The sequence below is a fragment of the Martes martes genome (genome assembly GCF_963455335.1).
Source record: "Martes martes genome assembly, chromosome: 16".
In the NCBI taxonomy this organism is placed as follows: Eukaryota; Metazoa; Chordata; class Mammalia; order Carnivora; family Mustelidae; genus Martes; species Martes martes.
Window position 1 is genome coordinate 11,654,997 of NC_137904.1, and position 13,323 is coordinate 11,668,319.

The window sequence follows — 13,323 nt, forward strand, 5'->3', positions numbered from 1 at the left end:
ACTACAGAAACACATGACGAAGAAAATTAATGTTACCTTTAACGGCACTACTTGGAGAAAAATGCTGCTAGCGTTTTGCTATATGTCTTTTCAGATGTTTTCCCCAGTGAATGCACGTTTGGGCAAGCATACAGACTTGTATCAACATAATTAAAATATTAATAATCTTCTTATTCAGAAGGATAGAGCATGTCACTCCACATTCCTTGAATACAAAGACTGGGCTAGATGAGTTTATCAATTCTACTGTTAATCTGTTTGATTAATTTGTTTCTACTTTTATCTTTATTCATCCTTTCATTCATTAGTCATCCTTAGTCTTTTGAGTAAAATTCTCTGTTTGTTTAAGTCTGTCCTTTCTTGGTTGATAATGAAAGCATTTAAAGGTACGAATTTGCCCTTTATTGTAGCTTTAGCTACATGAAGACAACACAATTTACAATTTTCTGGGACAAACTAAGTCTTATTTGAAGAAAAAGAAAAAAGGTTTGCATTCTCTGTGGAGTACCAGGAACAGCATATATGTTTTAAATCAAACTGTTAATTTTATAATCATATATTATGTATTTTTATATTACTTGCTGACATTTGTCAGTAGGATGATAGAGGCTCTAACTGGTATTCTGAGGCAAGAGTGTGTGAGGCACCGTGTCACACAGAGTGTATTTTACATGTTTTGAGATCCTAGGTCTGTAATTTTGTGCCATCTTTTTTTCTTAAGATTTTATTTATTTATTTGACAGGGAGTGATAGCACAAGTAGGCCAAGCAGCAGGCAGAGGCAGAAGGAGAAGCACGCTCCCATCAGGAGCCTGATGTGGGGCTCAATCCCAGGATCCTGGGACCATGACCTGAGCCTGAGGCAGATGCTTAATGACTGAGCCACCCAGGCGCCCCCCTCCCCCGCTTTTTAAAAGATTTTATTTCTTTATCTAAGAGTGAGAGCATGAGCCAGGAAGATACAGAAGGAGAAGGAGAAGCAGGCTGCCCTCTGAACAGAGAGCCTGATGCAGGACTCGATCCCAAGACCCTGAGATCATGACCCAAACTGAAGGCAGACGCTTAACCGATTGAGTTACCCAGGGGCCCCTAATTTTGTGCTGTCTTATGTGTGCAGATCTGGTCAGTAGAGTTGGAACCTGTGCTAATCTTCCTGTCCTTTTCTGTTACCTTCAGAAAGATAAAAACCCAGACTTCCTAGGCTGACTAGAAGCTTACTGTAGAAGTCCCAATGCAGAATATTGACGAATGCACCAGCAGCCATGAATTCAAGTTTTTAAGGTGTAAGAAACTCATGCCCCAAAGAAGCAGGAGGACGTTCAGCACAAAACCATCATGAAGGACAGGAAGGTGGTGGATTGGCAGGTGGAAAGCTTGGGTCATCCTGACTTAGCTAATGGTTCAGTCTGTGACCTTGGGCAGGCTCCTGTCTTCTGTACCCTGCTGAACAGAGAGATCTTGACTTTGTTTAAAGGGAGCGCCTTCCAACATTCTATCAAGGATGCCTGTTGTAGGCATTTTGTTGTGTACCTTTTATTGAATGATACAAGTATTTTGCTTGCTTTTTTTTAAAAAAGGTTGGAGATTGAATTTTTCTACATCTACTGTAGATCTGAGACCTCTGCTATGATCTTAGAGTAGTTTTTATGTGATCCTGATGTTTCTCTGCTTGAACTTGTTCATGAGATAAATTACAATAACAGATTTTCTAAGGTAGTCTAGTGTTAAATCATCTTTGCATTCCCGGGGTAAATTCTAATTCTTCGGTTCTCAATCACCTCGCCAGACATTTTCGTGTAGAGCTCTCATGTTTAATTGCCGTAAGCGGATGTCAGGGTGAGGGTCCCGCTCATCATCAAGCAGTTTTCTTGGTGATGAACAGCTTCTACCTGAATTCTGCATTCATTCGCTCTAATTCTTAGCAGAAGGTGAATATTGTGAGCAAAGAATGAAATCACCTGTTTCCAGAGAGGAAAAGCAATACCAAACCATCCTATGATCTGATAGTGGTAGTAAGTCCGTGTAAGTTTCCAGTTTGGCTAAGTTATATAAGTGATTCAGATGCTGTGAGAAGAGCCTCTGAAAAGCCTTAAAATGTACTTTTTTTTTTTAAGATTTTTTTTAAAATTTATTTACTTGACAGAGATCACAAGTAGGCAGAGAGGCAGGCAGAGAGAAAGAGAGAGAGAAAGAGAGAGAGGAGGAAGCAGGCTCCCTGCTGAGCAGAGAGCCTGATGTGGGGCTCGATCCTAGGACCCTGACATCATGACCTGAGCCGAAGGCAGAGGCTTTAATCCACTGAGCCACCCAGGGGCCCTGATTAAAATGTACCTTTCTTGGGGGCTGGGGTGTACAGGGTGGATCTGTTCCTCACATGGTAAATAGAAAATTGGTAGGACATCTACAATCATTGTGATTATTTCGGAGGCTTTTTATTCCTCTCCTTTCTTTGTCTTCTGCTGGTATCTCCATTCTTGTCAGCTTCTCTAATATCCAACACGAACATTCTGCTGGCAGTTTACTGTGTGATTATAAACCATGCCTCTGTACGACTTTGAGGAGGGCTTTCCTTTCCACAGAGTCTGGGTAGCTCAGCCTCCTATAGGCCACGCACACGGGTGCCTCAGCCCACGGCAAGGAGAGTGTCACAGCATGGGATTCCTGGTTTTCTGGACGATAATGCAGTCCAGGTGTCTGTTTTTCTGACATTGAGATTTTCAGTTGTTCGGGATCTTGATTTCAAGTTAGAATATATTTATAAGGCTTGAAACCCAGAAGTTCTAAAAGAAAATACTGATCCTTCTCCCCACCCCACCCCACCCCCGCCCCCAAGGTCAAAAGCTTATAGGTGGTGTCCTTAGAGATTTAGTTTTGTTTTTTTTAAGGTTTTGTTTATTTGACAGTTATACAGAGTACAAGTAGACAGAGCAGCAGGCAGAGGGAGAGGGAGAAGCAGGCTCCCCACTGAGCAGGGAGACTGATGTGGGGCTCGATCCTAGGACCCTGACATCATGACCTGAGCCAAAAGCAGCCGCTTCACGGACTGAGCCACCCAAGCGCCCCGAGATTTAGTTCTTATTATAGAAACTCAGGTGTCTCTTCCAGAGGAGAAATGAGATTATAAAGAAACACTTGCTGTGAACGGTCTGTAATCCCTGTGTGACCAGTATTGGTCACCAGCCCTAACTCATTAGGGGGACCATTGGCCACAAGTGGCAAAACCAGAATTTGAGAGAAAGATGGGGCAAGGACATGCCCTCAGCTCTGTGGGGTCATTGTCCCCACGGCAGATCAGCTGGGATCACTTGTATGAAAGCCCCCTGCCCGACCATGGTGTCTGGGAGGAGGTCAGACGTGTTGGATAATCTGTATAGGTGGAGATCAGGAGAACGTAGGGAACCCTTCCCCTTCGTGCGTCACGCACTGGGTACTCTTGGGAGAGCCGGTTAAGGTTGAACTGTTCGGGCTGAAGACACAGACATTGCAGTGGTCCTCACCTCAGTTTCCCCATTCTCTCCATTGCCTTTGGCTGACAACAGTTACCAGTTCTCTGGGTGGACCAGAGTCCGGTGACTTCATGCTGGGAAAAAGGCAGTAAGAAACTTGTGTGGGGACGCCTGGGTGGCTCCGTGGGTTAAGTGTCTGACTCTTGGTTTCGGCTCAGGTTGTGATCTAAGGCTCCGAGCAGGGCGTGGAACCTGCTTAAGATTCTCTCTCACGCCCTCTGCCCCTTCTCTCCCACCCCTGCCTTGTGCATGCACCCGTGCTCTCTCTCTCTCTAAAAAAAAAAGAAAAGGCAAAGAATTTGTGTGACAGAGCCTGCTCTCCAGCTCTCCCGAGGAAGTCGAGAGGAGACGCTTATCCAGACAGCTTGGGGAAAGGCCTGCAGGTTCTGCAGGGGAAGTCTTCAAGGTGGGCCGTTGCTCAGGGACTGGGCCTCAGGCCCCAGTCTGGTAGCGCAGAGCTTGAAGCCTGCTCTGCACCAGGAGCTGGAGCTTGGGAAGTGTCCTCTGTAGAGCCAGAATGCCCTTTCGTCCTTTAGTAGGTCAGACAGGACAGTCATGTGGCCCAGGACATAGAGCAGTCACATGTCGCTGTGACTGGCGGCTCCCTCCGCTCCCCTACCCCCCCCCCAACTACTACCAACTAGGGCTCTGTTCTTGCAACCTTGTGCAGCGGGGTGGGAGCTGAACCTGAGAGTTTGGCTAGGAGATATCCCATGTTTGAGTAAGAGTGGTCTTGCCAGTAGAACCTGACCCACAGGATCTGTGCTCCCGCTCCCTGTGCTCCCATGTAACTCAGGAGGGGGCACCACTTCTCCCGCGGACCCAGTGTGGTCCCCCCTTTCTGGATTTCCTGGGCTGACTCCCCCTTCCCTTCTGAGGGGCCCATTTGTCCCTTTAGACATACTAATATCTTCCCTGACTTAGGCCTGAACACCATTCTTCCCTTCAGTTGACCTTAGGACTCCTCTGCAAAGCCCCAGCCTTTGTCTCTCCTGGGTGTGAGCACTCTGGGAAGCCATCCAGGAGCACTCCGGGAAACCCATCCGGGAGCACTCCCCTGAAAAGTCTAGAAAAGTTCCCAAAGTGAAATACAGATTTTTGGGGCGCCTGGGTGGCTCAGTGGGTTAAAGCCTCTGCCTTTGGCTCAGGTCGTGATCCCAGGGTCCTGGGATCGAGCCCCACAACGGGCTCTCTGCTCAGCAGGGAGCCTGCTTCCCTTCCTCTCTCTCTGCCTGCCTCTCTGCCTACTTGTGATCTCTGTCAAATAAATAAAATCTTAAAAAAAAAATACAGATTTTTACCCTCTTCTTTGAGTGTTTTATAGCCATTTTTCTTTTTCCATAACAAAAGTGTAAACTAAATTAGCATGTTCTCCTCTCCCTTGGCAGAGCAGCACTGAAAAAAAAAAAAAAAGAAAGAAAGAAAGAAAGAAAAAAAAATAGTTCAGGTTTTGGCCAGCATGAATGAAACATGGCTCTCCGTCAGCAATAGTATATACTCAGAACAGGGCCAGGAATTAATAAGCAAAAGGAGTTTTGGAGGAACCAAGTTAGATGTAAAAACAAACAAACAACAAAAATAACAGATTCTTAGTCCTGGTGAAACCACTCAAGCAGTCAGTTCAAGTTTATTCACTTCCGCAGCTGACCCTTGACCAGCACGGGTCCTCTTATATGTGGGGTTTTTTCGGGCAAGTACAGTACTGTAAATGAATTTTCTCTTCCTTACGATTTTCTAAATAACATTTTCTTTGATTTCCTTTATCGTAAGAATACAGTACATAATGCATATCACATACAAAATATACTTCAACCCCACTGTTTATGTTACTCGTGAGGCTTCCCAGCCTTCAATAGAAGGCTATTAGTAGTTAAGTTCCAGTGGAGTTAAAAAGTTACGGTTTAGTAAAGTCATAAAGTTTTGACTGTGGCAGGGGGTGGTCGGTGGCCCTGATCGTCCCCTTCCCCATGTTCAAGGATCAGCTGTGTAATTTTAACATTGTGACTTCTTCCATATATTAGGTATCCGGGAAGCACTCATTGAATAAGTGAATGAAAGTTAGAGACACTTGTAACCGAATTAGGGGAGAGGCTGCTATAATTCTATCAATATGGTAAAAAATAAAATTTATGGTATTTTAATAACTAATACTTTACTGCTTTTTCTGTGTTAGGCACTTGTTGGCCCTTTAGATCATTTAATCTCATTTAATCATCAGAATTTTGTGCTAGAGGTACTGTCGTCATCTAATTTTTTGCATCTGAAGAAACTGAGGCAGAGAATGGCTAGGAGACTAGCTAATTGATGAGTTGAGGAAGGCTAGGGTTCAAAGCTGGGTCTGACCCCAGAGCTCATAACTCCTCTTCACTGATTTGTGCTGCTTCCTACTTACACAGCAATGAAGAAGAGATAGAAAAAGTCTGGAGGCAGATCTAAGGACTCCGACACATTCTGGTCTTAAGGCCAAAGCCTTTTGCTCAGAAGAAAACCACCTCTCAAGGCTCAGTGAATGAGGAGAATTTTACTTGCCGCGAACACACTAGAAAAATTCACAGCAAAAACCTGAGTCATCAGGACATGTCCTTTCGTTTGATTTACAGCCTGAATCTCGAGGAGAGTAGGAGGTCACCGGGGGAGCTGGTGGGGTGGGGACATCAGGAATGTGACCGGAACAGAACATCTAGTTCTCAGACCAGAAAGGTTGGCCCGACCCTGGAAGTGACGCCAGTAGCTTCCAGAGGCTAGGAGTGCAGACCCTCAACGACGATACCTTTTCCTTGGTTTCAGAGCCTGACAGCCAGGGGAAAGGTTCTCGCCCCAGTCTGCCTCTGAGCCACCCTGCCTGTCCCTGCGTCCCCTGTCCTAGAAGGCCGGAGACCAGACTCAGCCCTGCCGGGGGAGTCCCGAGTGGTCTCTGCTGCCATCTATCTCTGGGGCTGGCTCTAACCACCCCTTCTCCAGGAAGGACTGGGGCTCTGCAGAGAAATTCATTTGAGTCTGTCTGTAATGCCATTGTGCACGCCCTGTTTCTAGAGCAAGTTGATTTTTGGAGAGGAGAGGTCTTCCTTGCAACGTGTGAAAGTGATTTCTTTAATGAAAAGGAGACATTGGAAATCACCTTGCTGGTTGTCAGATAGAACAGTCGTTGAACAAAAAACTGGCCAGTGGGAAGGCCAGTCACGTGGACAGCAACCCAGAGCCCTAAAGGGTCATGGAGGTACACGGTGCTAGCCCTAGCTGCCTGGTAACTGGACTGTTCTTTTCAAGTGTCTTAACTTCTCTCTCCCTCCATTTGTTAATCTGTAAAATGAACTGGGGCGCCTGGATGGCTCAGTGGGTTAAAGCCTCTGCCTTGGGCTCAGATCATGATTTCAGGGTCCTGGGATCGAGTCCCGCATCCGGCTCTCTGCTCAGCAGGAAGCCTGCCTCCCCACCCCCTCTCTGCCTGCCTCTCTGCCTACTTGTGATCTCTCTCTGTCAAATAAATAAATAAAATCTTTAAAAAAAATCTGTAAAATGAATATAAAAATATCTGCCTGCTACTACCCAGCAAGCTCCTGCAGGCAGAAACTGTGAAGTTACTTAAGGGTTTTTGTTGTTGCTGTTGTTATTGTTGTTTTTCATAAAAGAACTTTCTGGAAAATGTTGCTAAACTTGAGAGAATGATTCCCAAATTAAGAAGGAAGAATGATGTGTGTGATTTGAAACACACATCAGTATGCTGACTTAAGAGTTCCCTGGCCCCAGCCATGCACAACGCACATCCCAGGGGCCTCTCCCCAACGCTCTGCGTACCATTTGGTGCTTTTGCTCCTGACCAGCCAACACGTAGGAGGCAGAGCTGGGTCGGGGCCGTGGGAGGCCAGCAGCTTCAGCTGCACGCGGAGACCCCCCCTCAGGGTGCCCAGCCTTCCTGGGTCCCTGGTTACACCCTCCATTTTCACTCCTGACCCACAGTAGTCCCACCCAAGTAACATGCGTGTTTCTAGACGCCAGGTGAGCGGGCCCCCAGCCCCAGACTTCCCCGATGTGGAGCACGACCAGCTCTACAGAAAGCCGTGGTCTGACTCGGGAGGCAGGGCTCACAAGCCGCCTTCCTTGGCTGCTTTTCAAATGCTGTCGGACGTCAGCCTTCTCGTGTCTACAACACCTGGCCCCCTCCGTGGCCCACAGCAGCTACAATGACGCATTTTCCAGTGCAGTACTGAGCTACACACCTTTGTGATTGAAATACCAGCTGCACAGAGCAGTGCGCACCCTTAAGCTCTGGTTCTTTCCCATGCCGGTTCTCTCCTTATTCCCTCCCTCCTTCCTTTCCTTCCTTCTTTGTTTATTCCTAATCACAGCGTCCCAGCTGAAAAACAGTGCAATCCTGCTGTCAAATGTGTTTATCCATTCATTGGATGTCCGCTCGGGGGACCCCATGTATGCGGGGTGCCCCCCAAATCTAGGAAGACATCTGCTAGGTACGAGGCTTACATTAATTGGTAAATAGATAGCTATTTGGGAACATGAATTAAAGGGCTATAGAAAGGGGACATAGCTCATACTAAAATAATTGGTATTTTAAAATAATTGGTATATTCTGACAGCAGAATGCTATGAAACATTTAAAGTAATGACTGAACATTGTGGAGATCAGTGTGGATACATCTCAAAAACACGGTTAAAAACAAGTTTTATAAAAGCATAAGACGTATAGTATAGTACAGGACAAAAACATATTACCATATGCTAGAATACAGTGTAATAGTACACTGCAGAAGCATAATTATAGTATAATATGATTTGTATAAGAATTTTCAAACAGGGCACTTGGCTGGCTCAGTCAGTTGAGCGTGTGACTCTTGATTTCGGGGTTGTGAGTTCCAGCCCCACCTTGGGTGCAGAGATTAGATTCCTTAAAAGTAAAAATAAAAAATAAAATAAAACTTTTTGAACAGAACAATACTATCTGTGTATTATCACGGGCACATTCATACGCAGTAAAAGTGAAAAACCATTCAAGCAACAACCACATACCACTTTTGGGGTAATGTGAATTACTCTCTGGGGTGGGAGAGAATGTGGGAGACTTTACTAAATCCTTTTAAAGTAAAAATAGTGAATGTGGCAAAATTTAATCACTGTGAAGTCCATTTGGGCACATGGTTATCTTGTCACTCTGGGTGCTTTTCTGTGTATTTAAAATGTTTAAGGAGGGACGCCTGGGTGGCTTAAGTCAGTTAAACGTCTGCCTTCCACTCAGGTCATGGTCTCAGGGTTGGGGGATCGAGTCTCTCATCAGGCTCTCTGCTCAGCGGGGAGCCTGCTTCTCCATCTGCCTGCTGGTCCCCCCTGCTTGTGTGCTCGCTCGCTCGCTCTCTCTCTGACAAAATCTTTTTTTAAAAAATACAATAAAATGGGGGCGCCTGGGTGGCTCAGTGGGTTGGGCCTCTGCCTTCGGCTCGGGTCATGATCTCGGGGTCCTGGGATCGAGCCCCGCGTCGGGCTCTCTGCTCGGCGGGGGGCCTGCTTCCTCCTCTCTCTCTCTCTGCCTGCCTCTGCCTACTTGTGATCTCCCTCTCTTTCTGTCAAATAAATAAATAAAATCTTTAAAAAAAAAAAAAAAAATACAATAAAATGTTTAATGATTCAGAATTGAAAAGGTGAAATGAGTGCTTGTCCTGTGCCCCTTCTGTGTCTGGTGCATGCCCATGTTTCTGTTCTGTGCCTTCAGCTGGTGCTCTCCATCACATTAATGTCGCATTTCTCTAAAGGAACAGTATAACCGCTAGTGCTTAATGGCTGAAAAGATTTGGCGTTTGCAGGCAGTGGATAGAGTCTCAGGGGCATTGTTCCTGGATCCCCAGCAGAGGGCGCTGCTCCATAGCAGATGTGAGGAGGGCAGCCTCCCTCCGGGGTGCAGTACCAGAGCCTCCCAGGGAGGCGCTGTTGCACTCAGCTGCAGGACAGAAGGGCACCTGTCTGTCGGGAGGGACACAGAATCCACCGTATTTGGCCATTTGGAGACATCGAGCTTCTCTGTATATTTATAGCCTTGGCTGTTCCTGAGCCTAAGAATATAGAAATGATTCCAGATATAGCACATGCCAAGAGCTTCCTCTGCCGTTGCTCGGATGAGCCTGACACTGATGGATAAGGAGCTCTTTCCTGTTACACTGACCAGGCAACCTTCCCTTTCATTCTAGGTGGAAAAGGATTATTCTTACTTGAAGGAGATATGTGACCATCAGGCAGAACAACTGAGCCGAACCAGCCTGAAACTGCAAGAGAAAGCATCGGAGAGTGATGCGGAGATTAAAGACATGAAGGAGACCATATTTGAATTGGAAGATCAGGTGGAGCAGCATCGGGCTGTCAAGTTACATAACAACCAGCTCATCAGCGAGCTGGAAAGTAAGTGAACTCGAGCCCCGGCCAGACGTGCGTCAGGACTGAGCTGATGCGAACCGGATGCCTGGGAGGGTCTGTGAGCGTGTTCGGCGGTCTCGTGGGAAGAACGGTGGTCGGGGAAGGCAGAGTAATTAATCTCGTTGACTGGAAGAGTGGGCGGTGGGGAAGGGAAGACTGTGGAACGCGAGTCAGCAGCACAGGGTGACTGTGACGAAGAGCAAACGCGTTTTGGAGTGTCAGGTCTGCTGTGCGTGAGCAACACCACTGCCCACGTGCGCTGGGTATTGACAGAGCGTTGTCTTTCGGATCTGACGGGCGGGAAGATGGGTGACAGATGGTCAGGTGGATTTGAGCAGTGTGTGCTCTTGGGCTCAGGGAGAAAACCATTCTAGCATGGGTCCCATTGAAGCCAGGATATCAGGTAACTTCTAGCCATTGGCCGCCTTATTACTGAGGAGGCTCCAATATTTGGCTTCTTTATGGACTCATTGTGCGCTTTGAATAGGGAAAGACGTTAAAAGGGATTAGTTAAATGTTGTCTGCTTTGTCCAAATAAGCTTTATCAAATTATCACATCTAATGTGTTTTGCTTTTGTCACAAAATAATTAATGCACAGAACTTTTGGTGGCACTCACCGCTGCTAAAAATAGCATTGTTGGTTGCCTGAGAAGTTGCCCGGCTTGTATAACCCATCCTCATTATTTGTGGAATTCGTATCTGGGAACTCACCTGCTAGCCTGAATTTATTTGAAACCGCTGGATCAACACTCAGGGCACTTTTAACATCCTTCGCGGACGTGCACGGAGAGAGCAGCAAACAATTTTAGTTTCCCAAAGTACATTCCCAGCTCAGCTTGAACGAGGGAACCCTTTGCCTTCTTGTTTCAGCTCTCACACTGCAAACAAGTATTTTTCTCATGGTTATCTCAGGCCATGTTTTTTATATCTTTGTGCCCCTTTTTTTGGCGATTTCACTGTTTAGAATGGCCCCCAGATGTAGTCCTGAAATAACGCCTGAGGTCCCTATGGCAGGAAAGCTGGGATGTGCCTTATGGAGAAAACAAGTGTTCAGTGACAATTTGTTGAAGCATGAGTCTTAGTGCTGTTGGCTGTGACTTCAACGTTAACGAAACCTTCCGGAGAAAGGAAGATGAAATTCACTGCTCTGGAAAAGGCTGAAGTAAAATCTGTAGCACGTGGCGAAGCTATGGAGAAGACGGGAACAGCAGCTGTATTTGCAGATTCACGAGATGAGGTCTGGTTAAAAAAAACAAAAGTAGCAGGCTACATTGTTGTGAAACCAAAAACCAAAGAAATTTACAGTCACGTTTCCCAGGGTCAGGAAAGCGTTAGACCCTTCTGAGCCGGCGCTGGCTGGCTCTCGAGGCTCTCGGAAGGCCTGACGGCATGAGAAAAGGTAAAAACTTGCAGGCGAGGCAGGTTCTGTCAGTGAGGAAGCTGCAGAAGAATTTTTAAAATACCGACCGAGTGTTATGCAGGAAAAGGGTTATGTGGGTAAGCAGGTTTCCAGCACTGATGGGGCGGGCTTTTATTTATTTATTTATTTATTTACTTTTTACAAGGACACTGGCCAATGAACCTATGTAACACAAGTAGTGTCTCCTTTGATAAAAAATGTTGTGATCAGGGGCTTGCAGGAACCGAACCCTGTATTTCCCGTAGGAGCAAAGTTTGCTATTCACGAATTCGGCATCCGTGGGCAACTTTATGTAACGGCCGTAAACAACGTGAGTTGACAGTATGTTCAACACCTTGATTGCTTGGTTAGTGCCAGAGTTCCATCCTTCACTGGACGTGATACACAGCAGAAATGCAGTCAGCACTCAGGGTCAGCGTCATTTAGACAGTTCTCAGGAATGATGCTTGCGAAGATAACCAGAACCCACCGCCGTTGACAGTGTGTATTTCCAAACATAGCACCATACTTGAAGAGTGTGTAAAGCCAAAGAAGAGAAGTCCGGTTTTGCTTTGTTTCTGTGATGTATTGCTCATGAGAATGTGACTCTGTTGTCCCCAAAGCCTTAAAGGTCAAGCACAACCCACCAAGAAAACCAGCTTAGAATTAATGTCCGGAGCAGATGTCACACCATTCCCTATGGTTGTATCCTAACATGTCTAAGATTGAAAATAACATAGACTGGCTGTCTTTTGAGAAGCTTTTTAACTTCTGTCCAGGGGGATAAGATATTACTAAGATGTTTTTTCCCTTGGAGGTCCAGGGACACACAGATCCAGCCTGAGACCAGTCACTCCTCCCCATAAGATCCTTAAGAGAAATGGACAGAAAACTAAAAATAAGTGAAGGAGTGTTTTCTTATTCCGCTGCATTGACCCCCAAACATAGAGTCCCAAGCCCACGTGCTGAATTAGAATGGCCGGGGTGGGACCTGACCATGTGTCATTTATTCTTTTTGAAGCTTCTCTGATAATTCTGATTAACTTCCTTGATAGACAACCCCTGCCCTGGAATGAATCGTGAAGAACCATTGAAAAATTGTAATGGGGTAATGGACATAATCAGATTTCAAATGAAATGATATGGAAGCAGAGAGAGAAGGGGAGAGGGGTCGGGTCACCTTTGGAGGCATTAAAACACACACGCCCCAGATCCTGTCTCCCCGTGGGTGTTCCCGCTCTGTGGGTCACGGTCTGGGACTTGGAACATGCGTGCTTTGGAAAGGCTTCCCAGGTGATCGTGTGGTTTAACTACAATTAAAAACCACAACTCTGGCAACTGGTCTGAAAGTCACCGTAGTAATAACCAGTCACATTCTGTGTTGTACAGAAGCCCTCCACGTCACAGCGATAAAGGACATTCCGATCCGTAATATGCAACCACCAGGGAGGCCTGGAGCGAGTGTAATAAATACGAGAGGCTATTTCGACCTCTTCCCGGGGTGCTGCCTGCTTGTCCCATCTGAGACTATAACCCGACTCAACACCACTTTTTGCCCAAACCATCCCATTTTCTGTGTTGGGAGAACCTCCAGTTTCTAGCTGCCGGGTTCCAGGGTCTGAGGATGGAATGTCTAGCAGGAGGGATGGGTTTTAAATCTGGAGCTCCTCCCTCGCTACCTCGCTTACTTTCTCCCCAGAGTCTTGCACCTTTTCCAACTCCTGTCTGACTTGTTTCTTTCCAGGCAACGTGATGAAGCTGGAGGAACAGAAGTCAGACCTGGAAAGGCAGCTCAAGACCCTAACTAAGCAGATAAAGGTGAGATGTGGCTACAGCAGGGGACAAGGGAGTCTTCCCTGTCATTTCCCTAAGCGTGTCCCCGCCTTTGGTTTGGGACCCTTTGAAAAAGACCCTGCTGGGGCGCCTGGGTGGCTCAGTGGGTTAAGCCTCTGCCTTTGGCTCAGGTCTTGATCCCAGGATCCTGGGATCGAGCCCCACATCGGG

General features: G+C 46.6%; 1 protein-coding gene across 1 annotated transcript in view; it reads left to right on the forward strand.

Annotated features, from left to right (window-relative positions):
• The window catches only part of SPECC1 (sperm antigen with calponin homology and coiled-coil domains 1), a gene marked incomplete at its 5' end in the record, with an annotated part of 201,217 nt that overhangs the window by 99,099 nt on the left and 88,795 nt on the right, over nucleotides 1–13,323 (forward strand). Inside the window, 2 exons of the mRNA XM_080826605.1 lie at nucleotides 9,697–9,904; nucleotides 13,064–13,137. Coding sequence (XP_080682731.1) covers nucleotides 9,697–9,904; nucleotides 13,064–13,137 — 282 coding nt within the window. The remainder of the gene's footprint in view (nucleotides 1–9,696; nucleotides 9,905–13,063; nucleotides 13,138–13,323) is intronic.